General features: G+C 43.7%; 1 protein-coding gene across 3 annotated transcripts in view; it reads left to right on the plus strand.

The window, feature by feature from the left end:
* The window catches only part of CAPRIN1 (cell cycle associated protein 1), an 80,689-nt gene that overhangs the window by 27,294 nt on the left and 28,105 nt on the right, over window positions 1-25,290 (plus strand). For all 3 annotated transcript variants that reach the window (XM_077818519.1, XM_077818521.1, XM_077818520.1), the window contains exons 5-9: window positions 11,751-11,989; window positions 12,130-12,212; window positions 15,105-15,242; window positions 15,910-15,962; window positions 16,053-16,139. In XM_077818519.1, the coding sequence (XP_077674645.1) occupies window positions 11,751-11,989; window positions 12,130-12,212; window positions 15,105-15,242; window positions 15,910-15,962; window positions 16,053-16,139 (600 nt within the window). The remainder of the gene's footprint in view (window positions 1-11,750; window positions 11,990-12,129; window positions 12,213-15,104; window positions 15,243-15,909; window positions 15,963-16,052; window positions 16,140-25,290) is intronic.

Raw genomic sequence — 25,290 nt, forward strand, 5'->3', positions numbered from 1 at the left:
CTTGTCTACACTAAAAACTTAAGTCGACCTATATTACGTTAACCTAGAGCTACCGCAGTAATTACTGATGTCCACACTACCCTCCTTGGGTTGGTGGTGCATGTCCTCACCGGGAGTGCTTCTATGGACAGAAGACGGGCAATGTCGGGAGCTGAGAGCTCCACTGGCAGCTTCTTACTGGGAGCCAGGCTGCTCCACAAGCTCCTGGGCTCCCAATCATCTGCCGGAACCAGGGGAAAATTGCCTTGCACTTCTTGGTGCACCCCCCCCACCCTCTCCCTGCTGGGAGCCAGGCAGCCATGTCAATTTCACAGCTCCACCATGGAGCCCAGAAATTGGCAAGACAGCCATTGGTCCCAGCTCAGGGGGTGGGAGGGGAGGAGAGAAGCTGTCCTGGCTTCTTGTCCTCTTCCCCCTTCCCCCCCCCCCCAAGAGTGGGGGACAGGGGCCCAGGGGACACTGACCTCTAGATGCCCCTGCTTCTTGTCAGTTTCATTGCTCTGGAGCTGTGAAATTGACTAGCACTATCAACCCATATAAGTGTGTGTCTACACAGTCACCCTAACTACAGCGACATAAGCTCTACACCTCTTGTGGAGGTGGAGTTATGTCCACGTAGTAGGGCACTTACATCGGCAGGACAAAGCTGCAGTGTAGACATTGAGATAATTAGGTCGACATAAGATGCCTTATGTCAACCTAACTGTAGTGTAGACCAGGCCAGAGTCATTCAGGCTTGTTTGGGCCAGTTCCTAGTTACCCATTTGCATTGGGACTCTACCTTTTTGCATGTGAAGCTCAGCAGTCAAGAGCTTTCTTCTTCTGACAGCCTTGTCTTGTGCTTTTTCAGTCTCTTTGATCAGCTGCTTTCTGAGAGCCAGTCAGTTCTGGAGTAACAAATCAGATGCCGCCTTCTTGCTCAATTTTTCTTCCCCAATTAGGTCTAGTTCTTCTTAATTTAGAAGTTTAGTGCTAAGGAAGTTTTAGAGTTGTTAGAGAAATGATTCTCGAGGAATAAACATCTCCACAGAGATGCCAAATCTGACAAAAAGGAGTTTAATGGTTGCCTGCATTGTAGTTACAGAATTACTTCTCTCAGACCCTCAAACATGCTTTAGATGCTTGGATGAAGGATGCTTACCTAATAGGTGCCATATCTTGTAGATTAAAGTGACAAAATATCACTCACGTTGCTTAGTATAACTTCTAACCTAGGACAATACTGTTTTTATACAATGGAAAGGAGGCAACAGAGGCCAGAAGTCAAGTGGTAAAATACTATATGAAAGATACCTATGAAGCTTCATATATGGCTCTTCTGTTTGTAGCTACAGCTGTTGCTTGATTGAGCTGCTTTGGTCTCCTCAGTCATATAGAAAGAGAGATGGAAGAGCTCCCTTTTGAAGCTCGAGATCTGGGATTCTTTCCTGGGTGAGATAGTGAGGAGGGAAACGATCCCAGGTCCACCTTGAAGTGTCAAAACATTGATTTCCTATTAAGAAGAGAATATATTTCCAATATCGCATATAGTCAGCCTTTTCTAAAAATAAGACTGACAGCATCTCAGAAAATGTTTTATTTTCATAGGCAGAAATTTAGACACTACTGGCAAAAGCATATTTGTGTTTGCTGCTTTAGGACCTTCTACTGCCAGATAGACTGTTAATGGGTTCGCACAAGTATTAAGCCAGCTGCTGTGAGTGACTAGTATTAGAGTAGCATCTAGATATCCAACCAGGAGTGAGGCCTAGTATGCTAGCCATTGTTCAGATATATACAGTCACTGCCACAAAGATCTTAGTCTAAACAGACAATGCGCCAGAGGGGGAAAAGAGGCACAAAGGTGAAATGATTTGTCCACAGTCATTAAAGCTGAGAACAAAACCCCTGTCTCAAGAGTCTGAGTCTAGTACCCTGTCCACTAGATCACACTCTTTACTACCCCCACGCCCTCTTCCCTCCCCCCCTTTCCCCCCATTTCAATTTATCCTCCTTACTTTCTTTTTGAGGACTGCTTTCTTCTGGTGACAATGACTAGAATCTCCTCTGACAAGTAAATTCTCATCTCTTGGTCTCAAGGTCATCTTCTTCCATACCCCTGATGCCCAAAGTCATAAGGGGGATAAGGCAGGATGCAGCCAGAGTGATATTGATAGCCCCTTATTGGGCCAGATAGTATTGGCTCCCAGACTTATTGCATCTGTCCAAACAGCCATTGACTTTTGTTCCTGATCTGTCAGATTTAATATCTCGGAATCGAGGACAAATTCCCACCCAGATCCCCCATCTCTTCAACGAACCCTTTGAGCAGAGCAGATGGATTGTTCCATAGAAATCCAAGTGATACCCATAGAAGGTCTCCTGCTCTTTATAGGTATGTCTATACAACAAAGAAAAATCTGCAGCTGAACAGTGCCAGCTGACTTGGGCTCATGGGGCCTGGGGCTGTAGAGCTATTTTATTGTTGTGTAGAATTCTGGGCTTCAGTCTGAGTCTGGAAGTCTACACAGCAGTGAAACAGTCCCACAGCCTAAGCCCCGCAAACGGGAATCAGCTGGCACAGGCCAGCTGTGCGTTTTTCTTTGCTGTATAGACATACCCTATGAGACCAGTGTACAGATCATAATGGAGGAGATTTTCCATCTGAACTTCACAACAAGGTTTTGACCCGTTGCAAGCTTCTATTCCCAAGGTTTTGGATTATATTCTCCAACTCAGGTTATCGGGCCACATCATCAGTTCTTTCAGGGTCCATTTAGCTGCCATTTCACAATGACTCTCTCATTTAAATCGAGTGTTTTCTCATCCCATTGCTTCAAAAGTTCTAAAAGGATTGGTTCACACCTATTGCTCCCATTTGGGAGTCTCCTCAGTCCTGAGACTTTAATGTAGTTCTTGTGGAGTCTCTTTTTAGACCCTTATCCAAGTGCTCTTTTCATCTGAGTCTCAAAATCACCTTTCTCGTGGCTATCACTTCAGCCAGGATAGTTAGCAAAATTCAAGAACTAATGACAGACACCCCTTACGCTGTTTTTCACTGGGATAAGGTGTTACTGAGACCTCACCCTGAGTTCCTCACCAGCATGGTATCTCTTTTCATTTACACAGTCAACTTCCCCAAACCACACACCTGGGAGAAGCACAGCTCAATGCTCTAGTTGTTTCCAGAGCTATTCTTTGTTTAGGTAAGAGAACTGTTTGGGAAATCACTCAATTTATTTGAGGCATTAGATAAGGCTGTGAAAGGTCTGGCTGTCATAAGTAGGATCCAGAGACTCAAAGAAGATCTACAGTATACTGTGGCTCTTCAAGAAGTTTTGTCTGGATGGATCCCAATACCTGCTTTCCTACATAGCTCCTTCAAAGTCCATATTTACTGAGTTTTTCGGTGAAAGAACTGAAAGACAGTTGGGCTGCTCTGCCTATATACTTTTAGGGGGAGGGATGATGAGGACATGCAAGGCTCAAGTGCAAACCTAATTGAGTGCTGGTCAAAAGATTCCTCTTGTATGTGAGGTGCATGTCCACCAGAAGGTAGGGGTTCTTTGCAGAGTGTCCCTTTTGGGTGTTCCACTTTAGGTGACTTGGCACCCTGCACTTGTAATCGGAGATTTGTAGTAGCAGTGCCCGGCAGGCCACGCATGCGCCGTAGCTATCTCACACCACTCCGAGCTGTTACATAGTGGTGTGCAGCCAACCGTCCCACACTTCCTTCCCTACCGCCTTTGGCTTGAGTCGGAGTGACAGCAGTGCCTTTTCTTATCTCAGGTAAGCTTAATAGCTTGTGGTGTTTCTGATAGGGTTAGTTTAGGTGTAGTTATCTACCCTACTCCTTTGCCTTTTATATTTTAGTTTATATATTTCTTTCTTTAAAGAAAAAAAAACCTTTCCCTTTTCCTCTTTACCCCTTCCTCCCCAGTGGGTACTTGACTATTTCCTTAAATAAAAAAAAAGAGGGGGGGGGGGGAGAAAAACAGGGTTATCCCTCTTCTTTCTCCAAAGGACTCGCACGCTCTCAGGCATGTCTGGCTCATCTGGCTTTAAAAGCTGCCTGACTTGCAGACTTTCCATACTGGTCTCTGACTACTACACTCAGTGTGTGTCTCTCGCCAAGGCAGCGGACATTACCCCAAAGTGTCCACACTGCAGAAAATTGACTGCCTGGACAAGGAAGGCCAGGGATCTCCAACTGAAGCTCCTGATGATGGAGAAATCCATCAAACCTGCCTCTGACCCCAAGTCCAGGACACCATCTGGCCAACGGTCGCCAGTGGCAGCGTCTGACAAGGGATCTACTTCAACAGCTGCTAAGGAGCCTGCTCCTAGGAAGGCTACCAAAAAGCGGTTGCACTCATCTCGACAATGAGACTTGCCTAAAAAAAGCGATCGCCAAATGAGAAATCTGCCTGGTTCCGAGAGCGCTGGACAGTGAGGCACCGGGAACATCCAGTACTCAGATGTCCCGAGGAGTTGAAGACCCTATGCGGGCAAGCTCTAATGGAGGTGCACTCAGTAAAATCAAACCTTGGCACTGAGCACTACGATGGCACCACCTGCTGTACCTATTCAGCACAGCTCCAAGTTGTCGGCACCAACAGCTGCGACCCTAATTCCAGGTCAGTGCATGATGCTGTCCCTGGCACTGAGCCTCGCGGTTCCGCAGCAATTCATGAGGCATGCAGACCTGATAGTGGCCTCCATGCCTGGAACTCCCCTACTTGGTACTAATGGTACCCCAGTGAGACTAGGACCAAGGCTGGTAACCACTCCCTGTGGATCAGCCCCTCCTCTCTCCTGCGATGAGGAAGAAGAGGATGAGGAAGTAATATATACTCCTTGCCATTCCTCATCTAAACCTTGACCCTCTCAGCACCAAACTTGTACAGACATGCGGGGCTGGTATGGGCAGCCCTAGACACCGCCTCCTATACCCTTGCCACCTGACTGGCCATACTGGTATCCGTGGGCAATGTATAGGTAAGGCTATGTTTTAGTCAGGGGTATTTTTAGTAAAAGTCATGGACAGGTCACAGGCAGTAAACAAAACTTTGCGGCCTGTGACCTGTCCATGACTTTTACTATATACCTCTTACTAAAACTTGGAAGGGGGGCCACGGGGCTGGGGCAGGTTCCCTACCTGGCTCCTGGGAAGCAGCAACCTCTAGCTCCTAGTTCCATATGCTGCCTCCACTCCGCCCCGAAGCTCTGGTTCTTCAACTCCCATTGGCTGGGAACTGTGGCCAGTGGGAGCTGCGGGGGCAGTGCCTGTGGGTGGAGGCAGCACATGGAGCTAGGAGCTGAGGGAGGAGAGTTCCTGTCGCCTTTCTGGGGAGGGCCCCCCCAGGTGAGCATGGGCCCAGTCCCCAGCCCTGAGCCCCTCCCCACACCCAAACTCCTGCTGCAGGAGGCCCCGAGACTGCCCCAGCATCAGCCAGCGTGACTGGCCCAGGGGCTCCCCTAGCTGCTCAGGCGACTCCCGAGCCAGCTGCATGGGCCACTGCGGAAGTCACGGAAAATAACAGAATCTGTGATCTCCATGACAAACATTGAGCCTTATGTATAGGGCCCAAAGCCTCAGGCCCCCTAACTCACCGAGGTCTAGAACAACACAGTCCCCTTCACCAGCTGTCCCAGCACCCTTAGAGACACAAGAAGAAGAGATTGAGGAGCCTGAGGACACAGCTGAAGGTGACACCCTGCCAACCACTCACATCTCATCTTTGTCAGCGGATGAAACAATAATGCTACCACCCCCCACTATGGGGGATGATAACAAATCTTTTCAAGACTCTTCAGAAGGATAGCTGAATCTCTGGACATTTCACTAGCTCAGGACATACACCAGGCATCCCCAACAGCAAAGATAGCACTGCCAATTAATGATGCCATCATGGACCTTGCAAAAATAATCTGGCAGGCACCTGTCACAGTCCCTCCGTCCTGTAAGAGGTTTGACAAAAAGTATTATGTGCCAGCAAAAGCGGCTGAGTTTTTATTCACCCACCCCGCATCAAACTCGGTGGTGGTGGATGTGGTCAACCAAAGGGGAAAAGCACCACTAGTCCGGAATTACCCTGCATGATAAGCACTAGAAAAGGCTAAACCTTTTTGGTCAGAAAGCGTACTCCTCTATCACACTCCAGTTCCACATAGTCAATTATTTGGCCGTACTGGCAAAATACACACATAATCTGTTTCGCAAAATGTTGGAATTAACATAAAAATGGCCATACTGGGTTAGACCAAAGGTCCATCTAGCCCAGTATCCTGTCTTCCGACAGTGGCTAATGCCAGGTGCCCCAGAGGGAATGAACAAAACAGGTAATCATCCATTGACCACCTTATTGAAAGTTTACCCGATGGCAAAAAGGAACAGTATAAGGCAAACATCTCTGAGGGGCAGGACAGCCCTACAGCCTCTCTTGACTCTGCAGACATGGCAGCACAGTCCATCAATACATCCATGGTCATGTGCCGTGCATCCTGGCTCCACCTCTCCAGGTTCCCCAGGGAAGTCCAATCCACTGTGGAGGACTTAGCCTTTGAGGGTCAAAAATTGTTTGCTGACAAAACCGATGTGTCCTTACACACCTTAAAGGATTCACAGGCGACGTTAAAAACCCTGAGCATATATGTACCTGCAAACAAAAAGAAACAAGGCAAGTTTTACAACCAGAGATGCCAGGCTGCCCATACTCTCAACCCCAAAGACAGAATGACCAACGACTTAAACAAAGACAGACCAGACGTTGACAGAACTAAGATCAGCCTTCAATGTCTCAACCATCTACTTCCAGACAATCATTTTGAAGGGGTGGTCGAGGGCACGAGACCTCCACATTCTCTGATTCTGGAACCAAATCTAGTCTCTTGCTCACTTGGAGACAGTCTGTAACCATACTACCTTGTTTGGAACACCATCACAACAGACAAATGGGTTCTAGAGATTATCCAGAATGGTTATTCCATCCCTTTTATTTCTATCCCACCTACCCACTCCCATTCCCCGTCCCTCTTCAGGGACCCCTGTCATGAGCACCTGTTACAACAGGAAATAAACCACCTCGTACAGTTGGGTGCTGTGGAACCTGTACCATCTCGACACGGGGAGAGGGTTTTATTCCCGTTTATTTTCTTGCTCAGACAAAGAACGACAGGTGGAGACCCATCCTGGATTTGGGAAAACACAACAAATTTGTGAGAACATGACGTTTCAAAATAGTGACTCTTATCCGCAATAATTCTGGCATTAGAGAAAGGAGATTCTCTCTGCCCTTGACCTCCAGGACGCTTATTTTCATATTACGGTTTAACCCAGCACACCGAAGATTTGTGCGATTCACCCAAGGGAATCCACATATCCAATACAGAGTGCTACCCTGCCTGTGTACTGTGTACTTCTGCCTGTCAGCTGCCTCGAGTTTTTTTCCAAGGTTCTCGCTGTCGTTGCAGCTCACCTATGCGAACAAGGAGTGATATTTCCATACTTAAATGACTGCCTTATAAGGGCACTAATGCAGCAAGGAGTGCTAAATGCCACGCAAACCACGATAACCCTATTCACAGACCTTGGGTTACAAATAAATGTACAAAAGTCCACCCTGGTTCCTGTCTAAGTGTTGGAATTCATAGGAGCCTACTTCAACCATCTCACAGAAACAGCAACGTTACCCCCACAGTGCTTCCTTACCCTAATCAACCTAAATTTCAACAGTGATGGACAGCTCACTAACGTCTGCCACACATTTACAACTGTTGCGGCACATGTCGCCAGCAATGTTTGTCGTACAATATGCCAGGCTCCACATGCAATGCTTACAGGCCTGGCTTCGAACCATGTATATAACACACACACATTCTCTCAACAGAAGCCCTGCAGGGTAAAAGACTCGCTAACATGGTGGACGCAACCACAGAACGTCTGCTCAAGAATCCCTTTCCAACAAAAATTTCCAACCATGACAGTCATGACAGACACTTTTCTCTAGTTGGTTGGGGGGCGCATTTATGTGGCAAATCGATCCATGGCCACTGGTTCCCAGCGGAGTCCATCCTTGGAGCTAAGGGCAGTCCGAAATGCATGCAAGCACTTTCTCCCTTAAATCAAGAACAATGCCATCAAGATCCTTACTGACAATATACCATGCATGTACGATATAAATCGTCAAGGGGGAGCACGATCATACCCTCCATATGCAGAGGCAATACGCCTCTGGAATTGGTGCAACACCAAGAGCATAGAGATATTGGCATCCTATCTGCTGAGATGTCGGAGCACAACAGTGGACCAACTAAGCAGAGATTTCTCACAAATCCATGAGTCGGAGATGGATCCCAGAATTCTCAAAGCCGTATTCAAACTGTGGGGGTTCCATAGATTTATTTGCAGCAGCTCAGAATGCCAAGTGCCCACAATATTGCTCCTTGGCTGGATTGGGACACCACTCCCTGGGCGACGCTCTCCTCACAAAATGGGAAGCGCCACTGATGTATGCTTTTCTTCTGATCCCACTACTGAGCTGAGTTGTTCACAAGATCAGGCAGGACAAATCCAGGGTCGTTCTCATTGCACCCACGTGGCCCGGACAAACGTGGTTCCCATACCTGAGACAAATGGCAGTGAAACTGCCTCGAACCCTTCCCTTAGTGCTTCACCTTCTGTCACAGGATGCAGGGCTTGTCCGTGACCCCAACCTCGCAGTACTCCGCCACAAGGCCTGGTTACTCCATGGCTAATGGGGGGTCAAGAAAGACTGTTCCGAGGAAGTGAAAGTTATTCTACCAAATGGTCAGATACTAAGCACAAGAAAGACACACAGGTGGAAACGATTTGGCACTTGGTGCCAGTACAAACAGATTTTTTCCACAGTCGGCCCTAGTATATAGTCGAGGATTCTGGGACTTAAAAAATCAGGGCTATCCACCAGCTCAGTCAGATTACATTTGACAGCCATCACCTCCTTCCACGACAAGGTGGACGCAGTCACTGTCTTTGCTCACCTGATGACTAAATGCTTCCTTAAAGGCATGGAAAACACTTATCCCACACTAAGAAACCCTACTGCCATGTGGGATTTCAACCTTGTTCTATGCAGTCTCATGGGAGACTCATTTGAATCCCTTGCAACTTGCTTTGTTGCACTTAACAGTGAAGGTTGCTTTCCTAATTGCCATCACATCAGCAAAGATGGGGTGGGAGAATTAGGTGTCCTAATGGCACACCCATCTTATGCTACGTTTTTTTAAGGATAAAGTACTCCTATGACCACACCCTAAATTCGTACCCAAGGTTGCCACCCCTTTTCATTTAAATCAGCCCATTTACTTACATGTATTTTTCCTGAAGCACCATACTGACAACAGGGAGGCCTCACTCCACACGCTAGACATTTGCAGAGCGTTAGCTTTCGTCATAGAACAAAAACATTCAGAAAATCATCTCAACTATTCATTTCCATAACAGAATGCTCGAAGGGCCAAGCCATCTCAAAACAGACTATACAAATGGATATCTGTATGTATTCATTTGTGCTATCAAACAAGCAGTCTGCAATCTCCACTTGGAGTTCACACACACACACACACACACACACACACACACACTCCACCAGAGCGTTATCAACATCTGTGGCCTGTCACTGACATTTGCAAAGCAGCTACCTGGGCATCCGCCCATACTTTCAGTAAACATTATGCTTTAGAACAACAATCAGCAGCAGACACTCAGTTTGGACTCAGTGTTATCCACTGTCCAGTGAAGTAACTCCGAAACCCCTCCGCTGAGCACCCCCAAGGACACTCTTTGAAGAAGAGAAGGTTACTCACCTTGTGCAGTAACTGAGGTTTTTCGAGATGGTTGTCCCTGTGAGTGCTTCACTATTTCCCTTCCCCCTCCCCCGCCAGCCTACACTTCGGAGTTTAATGCCATCTTCTGAGGTAGAGAAGGAACTGGGGGATGGTTGGCTTTGCACTGCTATGTAACCACTTGGAGAAACGCGAGATGGCTACAGCGCATACGCGGCCCAACCAGGCACTGCTACTACAAATCTCAGATTACAAGCACAGGGCGCCAAGACACCTAAAGTGGAGCACCCACAGCGACAACCATCTCAAAGAACCTCAGTTACTGCACAAGGTGAGTAACCTTCTCATCCACATGGACAACATGTCTTGAACCACAGTTACTGTAAAATAAGTAATTGTTCTTCTTTCTACCATGCCACCAAGTCTTCTCCCTGCTGCATCCCTTTAAATGAATCCCACAATCTGCCAAGGAACAAAGTCATTGTCCTTCTGTGACTTGGAGAAATAGAATTGGTTTCTCCCTTCTTCTCTCTCCTCCCCTCTCCCCACAGTTGTCCCTGGCCCCTGCTGCCTCCCTACTCACCTCATCCAGGACTTAACTTGTCCCTGGGCTTACAAGGGCTGAGTAAATCTGCTGTGAATGGGGATATTTGTATTTGTTTAATACCACTTTTCCCAGTAGACTTAGTAGCTAGCTGGGAGGCTGTGAAAAGTGATGTTAACATACAAGTATACCTTTCTACAGCAGCAAAAAAAAAAAAGCAACCAAAAAAGGAAAAGAAACAACAACAAAGACAAGAACGTGCAAAGCACCTTATTTGTTTCTCTATTCTGTTTAGGTCCAGTAAAGAATAGAGACAACTGTACATTTTTATTACTGAGTGGAAAAAAAACCCAACACCTCCCCCCAAACCTTACATAAATAAATTGCAATGGTTTGGACATGTGTATGTGCATAATTAACTTTAACAAAAACAAATAAAGTATTTTAGGAAAAATTGTCAGAGCCACGACCAGCAGTAGTTGGTCGCCACGCTCTGAGACCACCAAAAAATTTGTTGTGTGAACCCCTGAGGTCACTAGCCAGAAGTTTTATTCTGTTTGTCACCAGTACTTATGCAGATTGATGACGAAGGGTTGCTCTTCCTCTTCTCTAGAGCGCCTGTGCTCCTTTTCTTTCCTGAGCTGAATTACTGTACTGCTCTGGCACAGCCCTTTCCATCGGACTTTTTATAACTCTGTATATGAATAGACAAGTGGATTTGTTGGGGGATCATAATATAATATTCCAACAGTAGGTCTCTAAAGTTGATCTTCGATAAAGTTGGTAAATGTCGGTTATTTTTCTCTTTTAGTGGAGTATACTTTCATTGGCACTACATATGAAGAATATCTTGGTAAAATCTTAAAGATGGTTATATTGATTATGATTAGAGCCAGTAGCTTGATAGCAGTGGTACTCAGACCTCCGTGGTTCAGGAGCCAAATTAGTGATTTGCATTACCCAAAAGAGCCACAGTTTTGTGAATTCATAGATTCATTTACCATAGTACTATATATTCATGTTTAAACAGTATGATGGCTGTGTGTGTGTGTATAGATAGATAGATAGATAGATAGATAAATTCTTACAGCAAAATGATTGACCAAGTATTTTGTCAACTACAATCGGTTAATAATGTAAAAGCATCTTGATTGGCTGTTAATTATATCACAGTATTTTAGTATGTTCTGTAAAGAGCTGCAAGAGTCATATCAAAGAACCACTTGTGGATCATGCGCCTCAGTCTTGAGTATCATTGCTTTATATAAACAAAATATAGTATTTGTGGTGGCATGTAAAAGCCAGTTCCCTGGACACATAGATTCTGTACTGGATCGAGTTAGACTGCAACTCAAAATGATCTATCTTAAGTAGTCTAACGTTCCCCTTTCCTTGTGAGCAGATCCAGAAAACAATAAAGAAGACAGCCCGCCGGGAGCAGCTGATGCGAGAAGAAGCTGAACAGAAACGTTTAAAGACTGTACTTGAGCTGCAGTTTATTTTGGACAAGTTAGGAGACGATGAAGTGCGCAGTGACCTGAAACAGGGCTCAAATGGCATCCCTGTACTGACAGAGGAGGAACTGACAATGCTGGATGAGTTTTACAAGCTAGTTGACCCTGAGCGGGACATGAAGATAAGGTAATGCGCTAGTTTTACTATTAAGTAATCTCTGTAATGTTAATATTGATCAGTGCATTTATTCTAATTGTCTTCAGCATAAGAATTTTGAGACCTGTCAAGTAATGTTATGCTTCAATTAATTAATATTTTTGTTGAAGGTTGAATGAACAGTATGAACAAGCATCCATTCACCTGTGGGACTTACTGGAAGGGAAGGATAAGCCTGTTTGTGGAACTACGTGTAAGTATGTTTAAAGTAGAAGATTGAATGCAAGGAAAAAATATATGAAATATATGAGTAAAAGTTACATTACAAACTCCTGTGATTATAGTTTTAACTGTCAGAATTGCTATCTTTTGCTAATCGCTTGTCAGGATAGTGACTGAATTATCTTAGTCTCAGCTATGTTGTAACTGTAGTTCAGTGAAATGCTAACTTAGTGCATGTTGTATTTGGCACTGACACAACCTTACTCATCACTTACTGGGCCCCCAGTTTCTGCTGCTTCAGCAGTGTTCTGTCACTGATCATGCTTAGTAGCAGTTTTTTGCTTTCTAGAAAACTGTGGGTTATGCAAGGAATATTTTTCAACTAAATATGTACTTGGTTAGTTTTATACCTTAAACAAGGCAAGTTATGACTTTTTTTAAAATGGAATGCTTAAATGGTAGCCAAATTTTCAGGCGACCTCAGCTTCTGTTGAGGTGCTTAAATGGGAGTTAGGCTCTTTGGAAAATCTGGCAAGAATATCATCTGGTTTCTTAGCAAGATATGGTTTGTTTTATTTGTGTAAGTAAATCTATCTACATATGTGGTTTTATGAAAACAGCTATATATCCAAACATATTGCTTAATTTGAGATGAAATGAACCTTCCTGTTGGAGGAATTAAAGGAGTGTGGTTTTAAAACGAATCTCAGCAATTATATTTCACAGAATGGATGTTTTGAAGTATATTTGTGTGAATAAGATAAACCATTAAAGGATAAGGGGTTTAATATTTCCAGGGTTGGTTGCTTTTCTCTGAAAACTGCTATAGCTGTTGAGATAATAATTCTCTGACATAATTATACTTTGTGATTTTGGACCAAATAGATAGTTTAGGCTGAAAATGTGACATAAGGATGTGCTAACCTTGTCAAGAATTGTTGAAAACAACTTAGAGTTTTAGGAAGATAAAATATTTTTGTATGTAAAGCAGAATTTTGTCAAGAAAAAGCAATCTTTGCATATGCATTCATTTACAGTTGCTGCTTATTCTACAGTTGAAATTGTTCTCTATTTTCTTCATTGCTTAGAAAATGTGGTGTTAAAATCAGGGTTTTGTTTTTAGTATTTTCAGTATTGCAAATAATGCACAAAAGAATAATTACTTGTAATTATAACAAAACATGGCATTTTAAGTGACAACTAGATACTATTAGGATTTTCTCGTGTGGGCCCAAGATACGTAGATGTATGCTTTACAGTGCATTCAGCTTATTAGGGAAGTGCTTGTTGTGACTCCATATTTTAGACTGAATTCCATTTTGTACTTAAAGCAAGGATTTAACATCTTTGCTATATATGAAAAATGCAGTGTATCATCCAAAGTTACACAACTTAAATTTTTGAAAATTCAGTAATTAGTTGGACATAAAATAGATTGAAAACTGTGTTCTTTAAGAAATTTAGCATCTACCATACTTAAATTCACTCCCAAATGAGTTTAACGGAAGAAAATTCTTCAAACTTCCATATATAAAAGTAATAGAAATCTTGTGTCTATGCTATATTTGAAGAATTTTTTTTGTAAAAAGGTAAGTTACTAAAAATTGTATATAGTTATGATATAGGCTTACGGACAGGTTCAGGTCAGCTTTTACCTCTGATGTCAAATGACTCCATGTATCCCAACCAATTGCCACTATTCTTCTGCAGCTAATTTGCATGCAACAAATGGGTTGTAATATGTTGGTGAGATAAAGACTGGACACATGTCAAAAGTTCTCATTGGCAGATTAGTTGGCCTGGCTGATGCATCTCTTCGTCTCTGAGTAGATGCAGCTGTGTAGTCCATTTAGGGTGGGTGTGTGGGCATGCGCGCCAGCCAAAGCTGAAGAAACTTTTCTAAGCCATACCTGTAGAGGGGCAGTGCTTATGCCTTATGACTAGCACCTCCCCTGGCTCTGTGCGGTGTGCCCCCACTTCCATTTTACTGCCTGTGTCTGGGGTTGGAGCTCTGTCGTTTTCACCTCACAATCCCTTAATATAGTGTTAGATTTAGTGTATGTTACCTGTAGTTTAAGTCTTTCCCTGGTGATGTGTTCATCAGGGTTTAAACATCTGTAGCGTGGGGGAGTGATCCCCACATGTGGGGCTTGCTGGCCCTAGGAAAAGCCTACATTAAAGAGGAGTGTTCAGTTTGCAGATTATTTACCAAATGCACTCAAGTGGCAAGGGACCATCAGGGGAGGGCATATGGATTGGTCAAACCCCCCCGACCTGACTGCATCCTCCTATGGGATCTATGCCCCTTTCTCCCCAGATGTGTGCTGCAGATGATACTGCTGTCTCTGACTGCCATAGTGGCACTTCTGGACCACCATCATGTACACCACCCAGAATCATAGCATAACCCTAGACTTTGCAGTCGTTCCAGGACTCTAGGGTTATGCTATGGTTCTGGGGGGGTGTACGCAGATGTCGCAGAGATCTTGCATATGCTTGAGTTACCAGTGTCTAACAACTTATTTCATGGTACATTTTAAGATACTTACCCCTTAGGATCTAATCAGAAATGAAGTTCAGCTTTTCATAGATTCAAGAAGAAGAATTGCTTCAAATTAACTTTGAAGTTGTTAGCTGCTCTTTAAATTACCGTGGTTTAATGTATAAACAGACAGTATGCAGTGCTGGCAGAACTCAGGAGATGCTTTTAATTTCTGATTGTTAAATTCCAGAGGACATTCCATGGTAGATAATTAAATTCAAAGTGACATTAGACTAATTCTGGACAGTAAATGTTGCTTACCAATAAATGGAAAAGAAGTTTTGAGATTTTGGGGAGGGATGGTGGGGGAACAGACATCATCCTGGAAAATAGTTATATGATCTTTAGTCTATACTTGACCAGAGTTTAATTCCTTTGCAGACAAGGCCTTGAAGGATGTTGTTGAACGTATTCTTCAAACTAGTTATTTTGATAGTACCCACAACCATCAGAATGGATTGTGTGAGGAAGAGGAGGCAGCCCCTGCACCTGCAGTGGAAGATCCTGTAGCAGAAGCTGGTAAGTACATTTATCTGTTTTGGTCTCCATATGTAAGTTGTAGGTCTACTGTTATTCCTACTTGCTGGGGTCCATGAGAGCAGTGGAAAAATAATTACAAATGTGAAATAAATCAAGCTCTTATATCCGAACTATTCAGTCAGCCTAGTGCCGTAGACAGAATTTCATGCTTTGTAAAAGAACATATGTAGCCTGGCTACATACTAGATAAATGCAAAGTGCATAAATGTTAGGAATGAGCTAACTAGCAATTAAAATCCTGAATATAGCAGCAGCCTAACAAGGCACAGCCACTTAATGGGATCTTCACTGATTGGGCAAATGTTCAAAATATGCACTCAAGACAAAGCTCATTGCACTTCTATTGAGGAATCCATCTTAACAGTGAAACTGTTTATGTGCTATCGTGTAGATTAAAATTGGTGACCACATCTTGCTTTCCCTTGCAGTCCAGTTTGCTGTAGAGCTGTAGGTTTAAGAACAGAACCGATGTTCTCCTAATTCTAAAATCACAAAGATTCAACAAAAACAGTGTTTGTCAAAGGAAGATACACTGTTAAACTACTGGTTGGGATTGGACTATTCCCCCCCCCCAGAGTCAAAAGGAAAGAGTAACATATACATTTACTTAATGGCATGTGCCTAAAATAGTATATCTTTCTCATAGAACCTGAGCCAACAGAAGAATACACTGAACCAAGTGAAGTTGAATCAACTGAGGTACTATTCAGTGGAAAGATCGCAGTCACTATTTTAGTTTTAATGCCACTGTCTCTTTCATACCTTTTTTTTTTTTCATTTTTATTTTAGTTTGTAAACAGACAGTTCATGGCGGAAACTCAGTTCAGCAGCAGTGAGAAGGAACAGGTAGATGAGTGGACAGTTGAAACGGTTGAGGTAAGATGTCTTATGTGCTGCTGGTAAAATTGCAGTCCCTGTTTTCACTGACTCACAACTCTTCAAAACATTCATAATAGATTTTAATGCAAAAATAACCTTTTTACCAGTCTTGAGCTGGCCATATTTTCCGGTATTGTGTACCCAGCTCGAAGATCTCTATAGCATTAACCTTGCATGTAGCTAAATCTCAATGGTGAAGTTCGTTTAGTAGTGTAGTAGTAGGTTTAGGAGGTGGAACTAGAAGAGTAACAAGCAGTTTTAAAATTGTCACTGATGCATAGCCAGTGTAGAACTTCTAAATTGTAGTTACAGCTATTGACAGCATTATGGAGCTGTATTGCTTTATGCAGTTCCCTGGTGATACAGCTGCTAATTCCACATGTAAACTCAACCACAGTTTACATTGCCTGCTGGCTGTTCACAAGTCTGCTCAGACGTAGATAAATCTATATGTACTACATATATTTTTACTTTTAGAAGAAAAGTCATACTTAAAAAGAAAACGGTTAATGCATTATTCATTCTTCATACAAGTCATGAAAATGAGTGTTCAGCTTTAACACTCTGTTTTGCACACATGAATTACAACACTGATAATAAGAATTTTACAAATACTGTGACTTACATAGATTTATTATCTAATATTTAAATCCACCACTCTACTAAAACAGAGGCTCTTTACACACATTTTCATGTATTGGAGAGAATAGTTATCCACTGTCTTACTTCATAACTTCTTGATCGGTGGATTGAACATGAACTTACTCCATCTATTAGGGGGGTGTGTGTGTGTGTATATATAATATGAACAAAGTAATTTTTCAGTGTATATGACTGGATTAGTGCTTGGTTCAGCTTAATCTCATGCAGAATCAAGTTCCAGAGCTGCCCCCTTCCAAGAACATTTTTATTCCCTTTGACTCTATGCGGTGTCTTCCTTGCTCTTTCAGCCTTGAGGTGGAGTAACTGCCTGTCACTGCTTCAGGATTTCTTGAGAAAAGAGGAACCATCTTGATATGTGCTCTGCCAGATATTATAGCCAGTCCATCAGAAATTCATGATCCACAGATTTATTCATGGCTTTCAGAATGAACAGTACTTAGAATGGATGTGAGACACCAGTCTATAGCTAGAAGATTTTTTATTTGTATAACTGTGCTGCTGACTGTGCCATATTCTGATGCTTAAATCCCATTCCTTGTCTTAAAAAACAAAACAACGCCCCCCCCCCATATATTAAAATTAGGGCTGTCAAGCGATTAATCTGTTTAGTCGTACGATTAAACAATAATAGTATAACATTTATTTAAATATTTTTGGATGTTCTCTACATTTTCAAATATATTGATTCAATTACAACACAGAATACAAAGTGTACAGTGCTTATATTTTTGATTATTTGCACTGTAAAAAAGCAAAAAAGAAATATTTTTCAGTTCACATAATACGAGTACTGTCATGCAATCTCTTTATCATGAAGTTGAACTGAGAAATGTAGAACGATGAATAAAAATAAAACAGTGTAACATTTTGGAGCTTGCAAGTCCAGTCAGTCCTACTTCTTGTTCAGCCAATTACTCAGACAAACAAGTTTGTTTACATTTGCAGGAGATAATGCTGCCTCCTTGTTTGTAGTGTCACCTGAAAGTGAGAACAGGCATTCACATGGCACTGTTTTAGTTGGCGTCACAAGATATTTACATGCCACATGTGCGAAAGATTCATATGTCCCGTCATGCTTCAACCACCATTCCAGGGGACATGCGTCCATGCTGATGATGATGGGTTCTGCTCGATAACGATCCAAAGCAGTGTGGACTGACGCATGTTCATTCTCATCATCTGACTCGGATGGATGCAACCAGTAGAAAGTTGATTTTCTTTTTGGTGATTCGGGTTCTATAGTTTCCACATTGGAGTGTTGCTTTTTTACGACTTCTGAAAGCATGCTCCATACCTCATCCCTCTCAGATTTTGAAAGGCACTTAAACATTGGGTTGAGTGCTGTAGCTATCTTTAGAAATCTCATGCTGCGTTGCGTTGTCAGAATCTGCAGTGTAAGTGTTCTTAAAATGAACTTGTGCTGGGTCATCATCCGAGAGTGCTATAATATAAAATATATGGCAGAATGCGGGTAAAATAGAGCAGAAGACTTACTATTCTCCCCCAAGGAGTTCAGTTACAAATTTAATTAACACACTTTTTTTTATTGAGCGTTATCCACATGGAAGCATATCCTCTGAAATGGTAGCCAAAGCATGAAGGAGTATATAAATGTTTAGCATACCTGGCACGTAAATACTTTGCTATGCTGGCTACAAAAGTGCCATGCAAATGCCTGTTCTTGCTCTCTGGTAAATGATAGGGCTGCATTATCTCCTGTAAATGTAAACAAACTTGTTGTCTTAGCCATTGGCTGAACAAGAAGTAGGACAGAGTGGACTTGGGGTCTCAAACTCAGTTTACCTTAGGGCCAGTGCCAGTCCTCAAATCCTCCCAGTGGACCAATAATGTCACTTATGCCTCCCAGAACCTCCCCCCCCCCCCCCGCCAAAAAAACTCCACCCCCCCACCTGCCTAAGGCTCTGGGAGGGAGTTGGGGTGAGGGAGGAGATCTGGGGTAGGGGATTGGGGTGCAGGCTCTGGGAGCAAGTTTGAGGGGTATGTGGGGGGGGGGTGGAGGTGCAGGCTTTGGGAGGGGGTGCATCCCTTACCTGGGGATCCAAGACTGGGGGAGCTCCGGGGCCTCCGCACGCTGCTGTCCCCAGGCACTGCCCCTGCAGCTTCCCATTGGCCGCAGGGGTGCTCAGGGTGGGGACAGTGCATGGAGGCACAACCTAGTCCCTCCCTACTGTGCGGCCACAGGGAGGGGCCGGCAGACACCAGGAGCGAGCAGGCAGATGCTGCTCTGCTCTGCTGCGCTGCCGGGGCCCTGGGTCATTGTAAATTGCCTGGGGGGAGGGAGTGCCCGGGGGCTGCACGTGGGGCCAGTGGAGAGACCAGGCCCCAACACAGCTGAGCCCTGTGGGCCGCAGATGGCTTGCGGGCTGGGAATTTGAGACCTCTGCTCTAAAATCTTAGATTGTTTTGTCTTTGAGTGCAGTTATGTGACAAAAACACCCTACCGTTGTAAGTTGCGCTTTCATGACAGAGATTGCATTGTAGTACTTGTATGAGGCGAACTGAAAAATAGTATTTTTTATCATTTTTACAGTGCAAATATTCGTAATAAAAATATGCACTTCGTATTCTGTTGTAATTGAAATACATATATATGAAAATGTAGAAACATCCAAAATATTTAATAAATTTCAATTAGTATTCTATTGTTTAACAGTGCGATTAAAACTGATCAATCGGTTAATTTTTTTTAATTGAGATTAATTTTTTGTTAATCGTGTGAGTTAACGGTGATTGACAACCCTAATTAAGATGTCAGCAAGGTTGAGTATGAGTAATTTGGAATTTAAAAAAGTTAGCATTTTATACCCAAAACAAGAAGCATAAACCCAGGAAATTGAGTAAAGGTTTAACTTAAGTTAACCAAGCATTATGGTACAGTTGGACTCTCAAACAGCTCTACACAGTAGTGATGCTGTGCAAAGCTATACAATTATGATAAATTTTAAAATGTGTAGTAGTCCTACATGAAATGATTTTTAAAGAGCCTTTACATATTTTTTCTCATGGTATCACTACTGGGCAGTTAAACCTGGTCTACAGCTGCTTTGCATTTCTAGAACAGCACAAAGTGGTAGGAAAGTAAACCCTAGTCCTTCTGCCCTTTAAGTACGTGCGTGCGCGTGCACCTCCCCCAGCCCTCTCCTGCCCTGTGTATCAATCTGGTTCTGTGGGGTAGTTTATGGAAAGAAATGTTGAAGGTTAAGGGTCACATCGTTCCATTCTTTGTAATTGTATGTTTTTTGCTCTTCAGTAGAGAGTAGTAGACAAAGACTTCCTCAGAGAAGTTCACAAAGAATGGCCCTCTTTTTAAAATGGCCATCATTTCCCAATGTACTCCATGGGACAGAGGTCACAGCTTCTCTTGGCGAAGATAGCCACTATTATGCAATGGGAATTAAGCCATTTTTTATCAGGGAGGATGCCAGCCCTTTTGCTCTCAGAAGTCGGCATCCATCTTAACTGAGGGCCACCTGTTGCTTTGGTTGTGTTGAGAAATATTTGATGTTTTGAAAGGAGGCAATTCATGAGTTTCTCTGAAGGAGAAATGTTGACTTCTGAAGGAAACGGTGTGGTGGTGGAAATGACCGTGATCTTAAATTCTCTCTAAAAACTACTCATTACAAAGATATACTCAAGATTTACCCCTCTGCAAATTTTTGTATGGCTTAAAAAATTAGTGCCTGAGCTAAGGGAAATTTAGTTTAGGTATTGGGCAAATACCTAACTATGAGGCTAGGCAAGCATTAGAACAGGTTACGTAGGGCTACAGAAGCTTTAAGAAATAGGTTAGACAAGCATCTGACAGGATTGGTGGTAGGCATACTTCATCCTGCCTCATAATGGGAGGCTAGATGACTTCTTGAGGTTCCCTTCAGCATTGCATTTCTCTCATCTAATTCAGCGTGCTACATTTCTTAAAAGATGCCGTTTTAAATTTCATGCAAAAACTGTCCAGTTTTTATAGATTTGCTCAAAACTACTTAGGTTGGATGTTTTTACTAGTCAATTTCAAACCATGGATTTTTAGACTTATAACCTCGTTATATTAAGCCAGTAGCTGCTAACCAAGTTTTGTGTCCGCTTTTAAAAAAATGGAATCAATTATTGTCAAAGCTTTGTACCAATATCTAAGTGAGGGGGATTCCATACTTGCGATCTTATCATTGTTTTCAAAATGTATTTTACAATCTAACTTCCATTCTCCAAACAATCTTTCTATTTTATTTCACACTGAACCACTCCATAATTGGCATTTTGGGGATTGTACAAAGCAAAAATTTAGAATTGGGCCTTATAAAGTGAGAGGGAATTAAATGTAGTGTAATCTTCTCAGGAGACTTAAAAAACTTAAACAAAAAGCCCTCACTTTGGGCAATGCTTCTGAGATGGTGTTAAATCATATGTACTTATAATGGAAATTTTCAAAGGATCTTCTTTGGATGGCCAATTGTGTGCACTTGGACATGAGGAATTTTAAACCAAAATGTGGGTGGAAGTTGGTGGGTTTTTAAATTTATTCTTGGTGCTGGGTGTTCAGTTCAGCTGGGTTCCTAGCCACTAGGATTTTCAAAACTTTACTACCGTGTGAAGCTGTGCTCTCTGGGAGCTGCTGTTGTGTTTCTGAATGCCACACTTCCCTCCATCCTTTGCTCCACGGTCACTCAAGACATCTAGTGATGTCAGATTCTTCCAGTGGGTACCTTTTGGAAAACATAACATCACCAGTCCCACAAAATTGGTGCTAAGTCTGGGTTTTTTGTGGAAGTGGAAATCGGTCATTGTTTTTAAAGTGGTATTATATTAACTTCATGTATCTGTGCTCAAATGCTGTAGAAGAGGAATATAAGTCAGGAATATCTGTACACTAATCAGTGCCTCCAAAATATTGGGCAGGCGCAAATAGCCATACCCATCTCTGGAAATGCTGGCTCGGTGCAGAATATCATAAGTGAACTAATAATTCACATAAACTAAAAAATTGTAGACACCTAGTTGTAGCGAAATAAGACTATTTTTGGACACCATCGGAAAGTAGCTCATCTGACAGCCTTTGAGGGTGAGACAAAAGGAACTCAGCTATGAAGATACTAAATACTGTAATCATAGAATTTCCCCCTCCGAGAGCATGATTCTGAGTATTAGCCATCACAACTGTGAACAGTCTTCATCTTAGACAATCAGATGTTAGGTATGTTTTTTGTTCCTATAAGTATTCTTCCCTTGATTCCCTCAAGCCATGTGCACCATTTACAATGACCAGTACAGCTAGATCTCAAAGGCATTTCTGCATAATTTGATGTTGGGTCTGTTTGAAGCTGGTCTGTAACTCTTTAGATTTTGGCATTTACTAACTCCTAGATACAGAGAGGCTCTGGACAGATTACCAGTAATGATCCCAATTAATATTTGAAAGGGCCACCACTGTGTTTGGCTTCTGGGGATCAGCAGGGAATGTTCTCAAGCTTGGACACAGTTACGAGCCTCTTCTAAGTCTTAACCTCTCTTGCTTGCCATCTCCTGCTGCTCAGTTATTTCATGCCTGAATGTAATCATATGCTATACTGCAGTCCTGTTACTGTGACCCCCCACCCCCACCCCGAGACTCTAATGTGTAAAGAAAATCCCACTGTTCTTTTTCTCCAAATGTGTAGCAGAGATCCTTTACTCTATACTGTTTGTGTTCAGGGTATACAGGTTGCAGAGCAGACTTAAGAGACTACTGCTTGAGCATCTTAACTTGCACCTCCAGGCTTAACCATGCCTCTGGGCCTGTCTCAGAATACTGTTTGGGCGCCCATTTTCGCTAGACCAGGCTGCCTGAGACCAGAGGTCACTGCATTCTCAGGCAATTTATGTAGAATAACATCTGGTTACTTAAGTCCCTACAAAGCTGGTTAGGCCTACCTAAGATTTAGAAACCCTGTTGAAACATAGAATCATAGAATCATAGAATATCAGGGTTGGAAGGGACCCCTGAAGGTCATCTAGTCCAACCCCCTGCTCGAAGCAGGACCAATTCCCAGTTAAATCATCCCAGCCAGGGCTTTGTCAAGCCTGACCTTAAAAACTTCCAAGGAAGGAGATTCCACCACCTCCCTAGGCAACGCATTCCAGTGTTTCACCACCCTCTTAGTGAAAAAGTTTTTCCTAATATCCAATCTAAACCTCCCCCACTGCAACTTGAAGCCATTACTCCTCGTTCTGTCATCTGCTACCATTGAGAACAGTCTAGAGCCATCCTCTTTGGAACCCCCTTTCAGGTAGTTGAAAGCAGCTATCAAATCCCCCCTCATTCTTCTCTTCTGCAGGCTAAACAATCCCAGCTCCCTCAGCCTCTCCTCATAAGTCATGTGTTCTAGACCCCTAATCATTTTTGTTGCCCTTCGCTGGACTCTCTCCAATTTATCCACATCCTTCTTGTAGTGTGGGGCCCAAAACTGGACACAGTACTCCAGATGAGGCCTCACCAATGTCGAATAGAGGGGGACGATCACGTCCCTCGATCTGCTCGCTATGCCCCTACGTATACATCCCAAAATGCCATTGGCCTTCTTGGCAACAAGGGCACACTGCTGACTCATATCCAGCTTCTCGTCCACTGTCACCCCTAGGTCCTTTTCCGCAGAACTGCTGCCTAGCCATTCGGTCCCTAGTCTGTAGCGGTGCATTGGATTCTTCCGTCCTAAGTGCAGGACCCTGCACTTATCCTTATTGAACCTCATCAGATTTCTTTTGGCCCAATCCTCCAATTTGTCTAGGTCCTTCTGTATCCTATCCCTCCCCTCCAGCGTATCTACCACTCCTCCCAGTTTAGTATCGTCCGCAAATTTGCTGAGAGTGCAATCCACACCATCCTCCAGATCATTTATGAAGATATTGAACAAAACCGGCCCCAGGACCGACCCCTGGGGCACTCCACTTGACACCGGCTGCCAACTAGACATGGAGCCATTGATCACTACCCGTTGAGCCCGACAATCTAGCCAGCTTTCTACCCACCCTATAGTGCATAGTAAACAGACTATAGTAAACAGACTATAAGGGCATGTCTACACTTGGAAATTTACCAAAATAGATATTCCTGAATAATATTCAGAAATAACTCCATGTGGAACTCCCTTATTGCAGAAATGAATGCCTTTTTCTGATTTAGTTTAGTGGATTAAGTTAAATTGGAAAAAAACTCTTGATTTCAGAATAAGGCCCCATATACACTGGCAAATTTGTGCGCAGTAAAGCAGTTTTGAGCGCTATAACTTCCAAGGTGTACACGTTGCCAAGTCAGTTAGTGCACAGAAACTGTGTAGATGCAGTGCTCTACTGCCCTGGCCTGAGGTGACCATCCTTCAGCCCCATCCCATGCATTCCTTTGCACATTTGAAAGTCCCCTTCCTGTTTGCTCGGTGACGCGTGCAGTAGTCTCAGTGCATCTTTCCAGGTGGCCATGCCAGCTCCACACAATCCCCCGCTTGGAGCAATGCAGAGCTGCTGGACCTCATTGGCATTTGCGGAGAGGAGGCAGTGCAGTCACAGCTGCGTTCCAGCTGTCAGAATTATGATGCCTATGGATTTCTAGATGCATGATAGAAAGGGGCCATGACCCAGGATACATTGCAGTGCAGGGTCAAAGTGAAGGAGCCGCAGAATACCTACCACAAGGCGCAGGAGTCAAATTACCGCTCTGGTGCTGTGCCCATGAGCTGCGGGTTCTACAAAGAGCTGGACGCTATACTTGGTGGCGATCCCACCTCCACTGAGAGAGACCCTGTGGATATTTAGTTGGCTCGTGTGCCAGTCGAGAGTGGACCGATCTAGGAGGAGGCAATCTTGGACGAGGAGGGGGACCCAGAGGCAGAGGATGACTCAGAGGCCAGAGATGCATGCAGTCATGAGCTCTTTTCTCCCCTGGAGCCTACCCAGTTACAGCAGTTGGAGGTTGACGAAATGCAAACAGGAGAGGAGGCCCCTGGTAAGTGGATCTGATTTTGGGAATTGCTGAAGCGAGGAGTTGGGCGGGAGGGTTTCAGAAAGCAGGCTTGTCTCCCACCTCATGCCTAGCCTGAGCGGTGGAACAGGCTGTTGATAGACTCCCTCACTTCATGGGAATCTCGCTCAGATCTCAAGGAATCTCTCGTGGAGATACTGGGCAGTCTGCTGCCACAGGTTCCTCGGCAGAGCTGCTTTGTTTCTTGCGCCATTAACAGTAACTTGGTGGGGGGACCATTGCTGCACACAGGCTAGCCGCATAAGAGCCAGGACGGAAGCTGCAGGCTTGGAGAAGACCCTCCCTTGATTCCCTGCTCACCCTCAGAAGCGAGATATCTTCCATAATCACCTCCTGTGGAAAGTGTGGGGAATAGGAATGATTATCAGGCCAACCTTACAGTGCTGGCTCTCCCCAGGTACCCAAGAGCCATGTGCCCAGTGTACAGCAGGAATAGTGATTTACCCTGCCCCTGTGGCT

The sequence above is a fragment of the Eretmochelys imbricata genome, chromosome 6 (assembly GCF_965152235.1).
Source record: "Eretmochelys imbricata isolate rEreImb1 chromosome 6, rEreImb1.hap1, whole genome shotgun sequence".
Lineage (NCBI taxonomy): Eukaryota > Metazoa > Chordata > Testudines > Cheloniidae > Eretmochelys > Eretmochelys imbricata.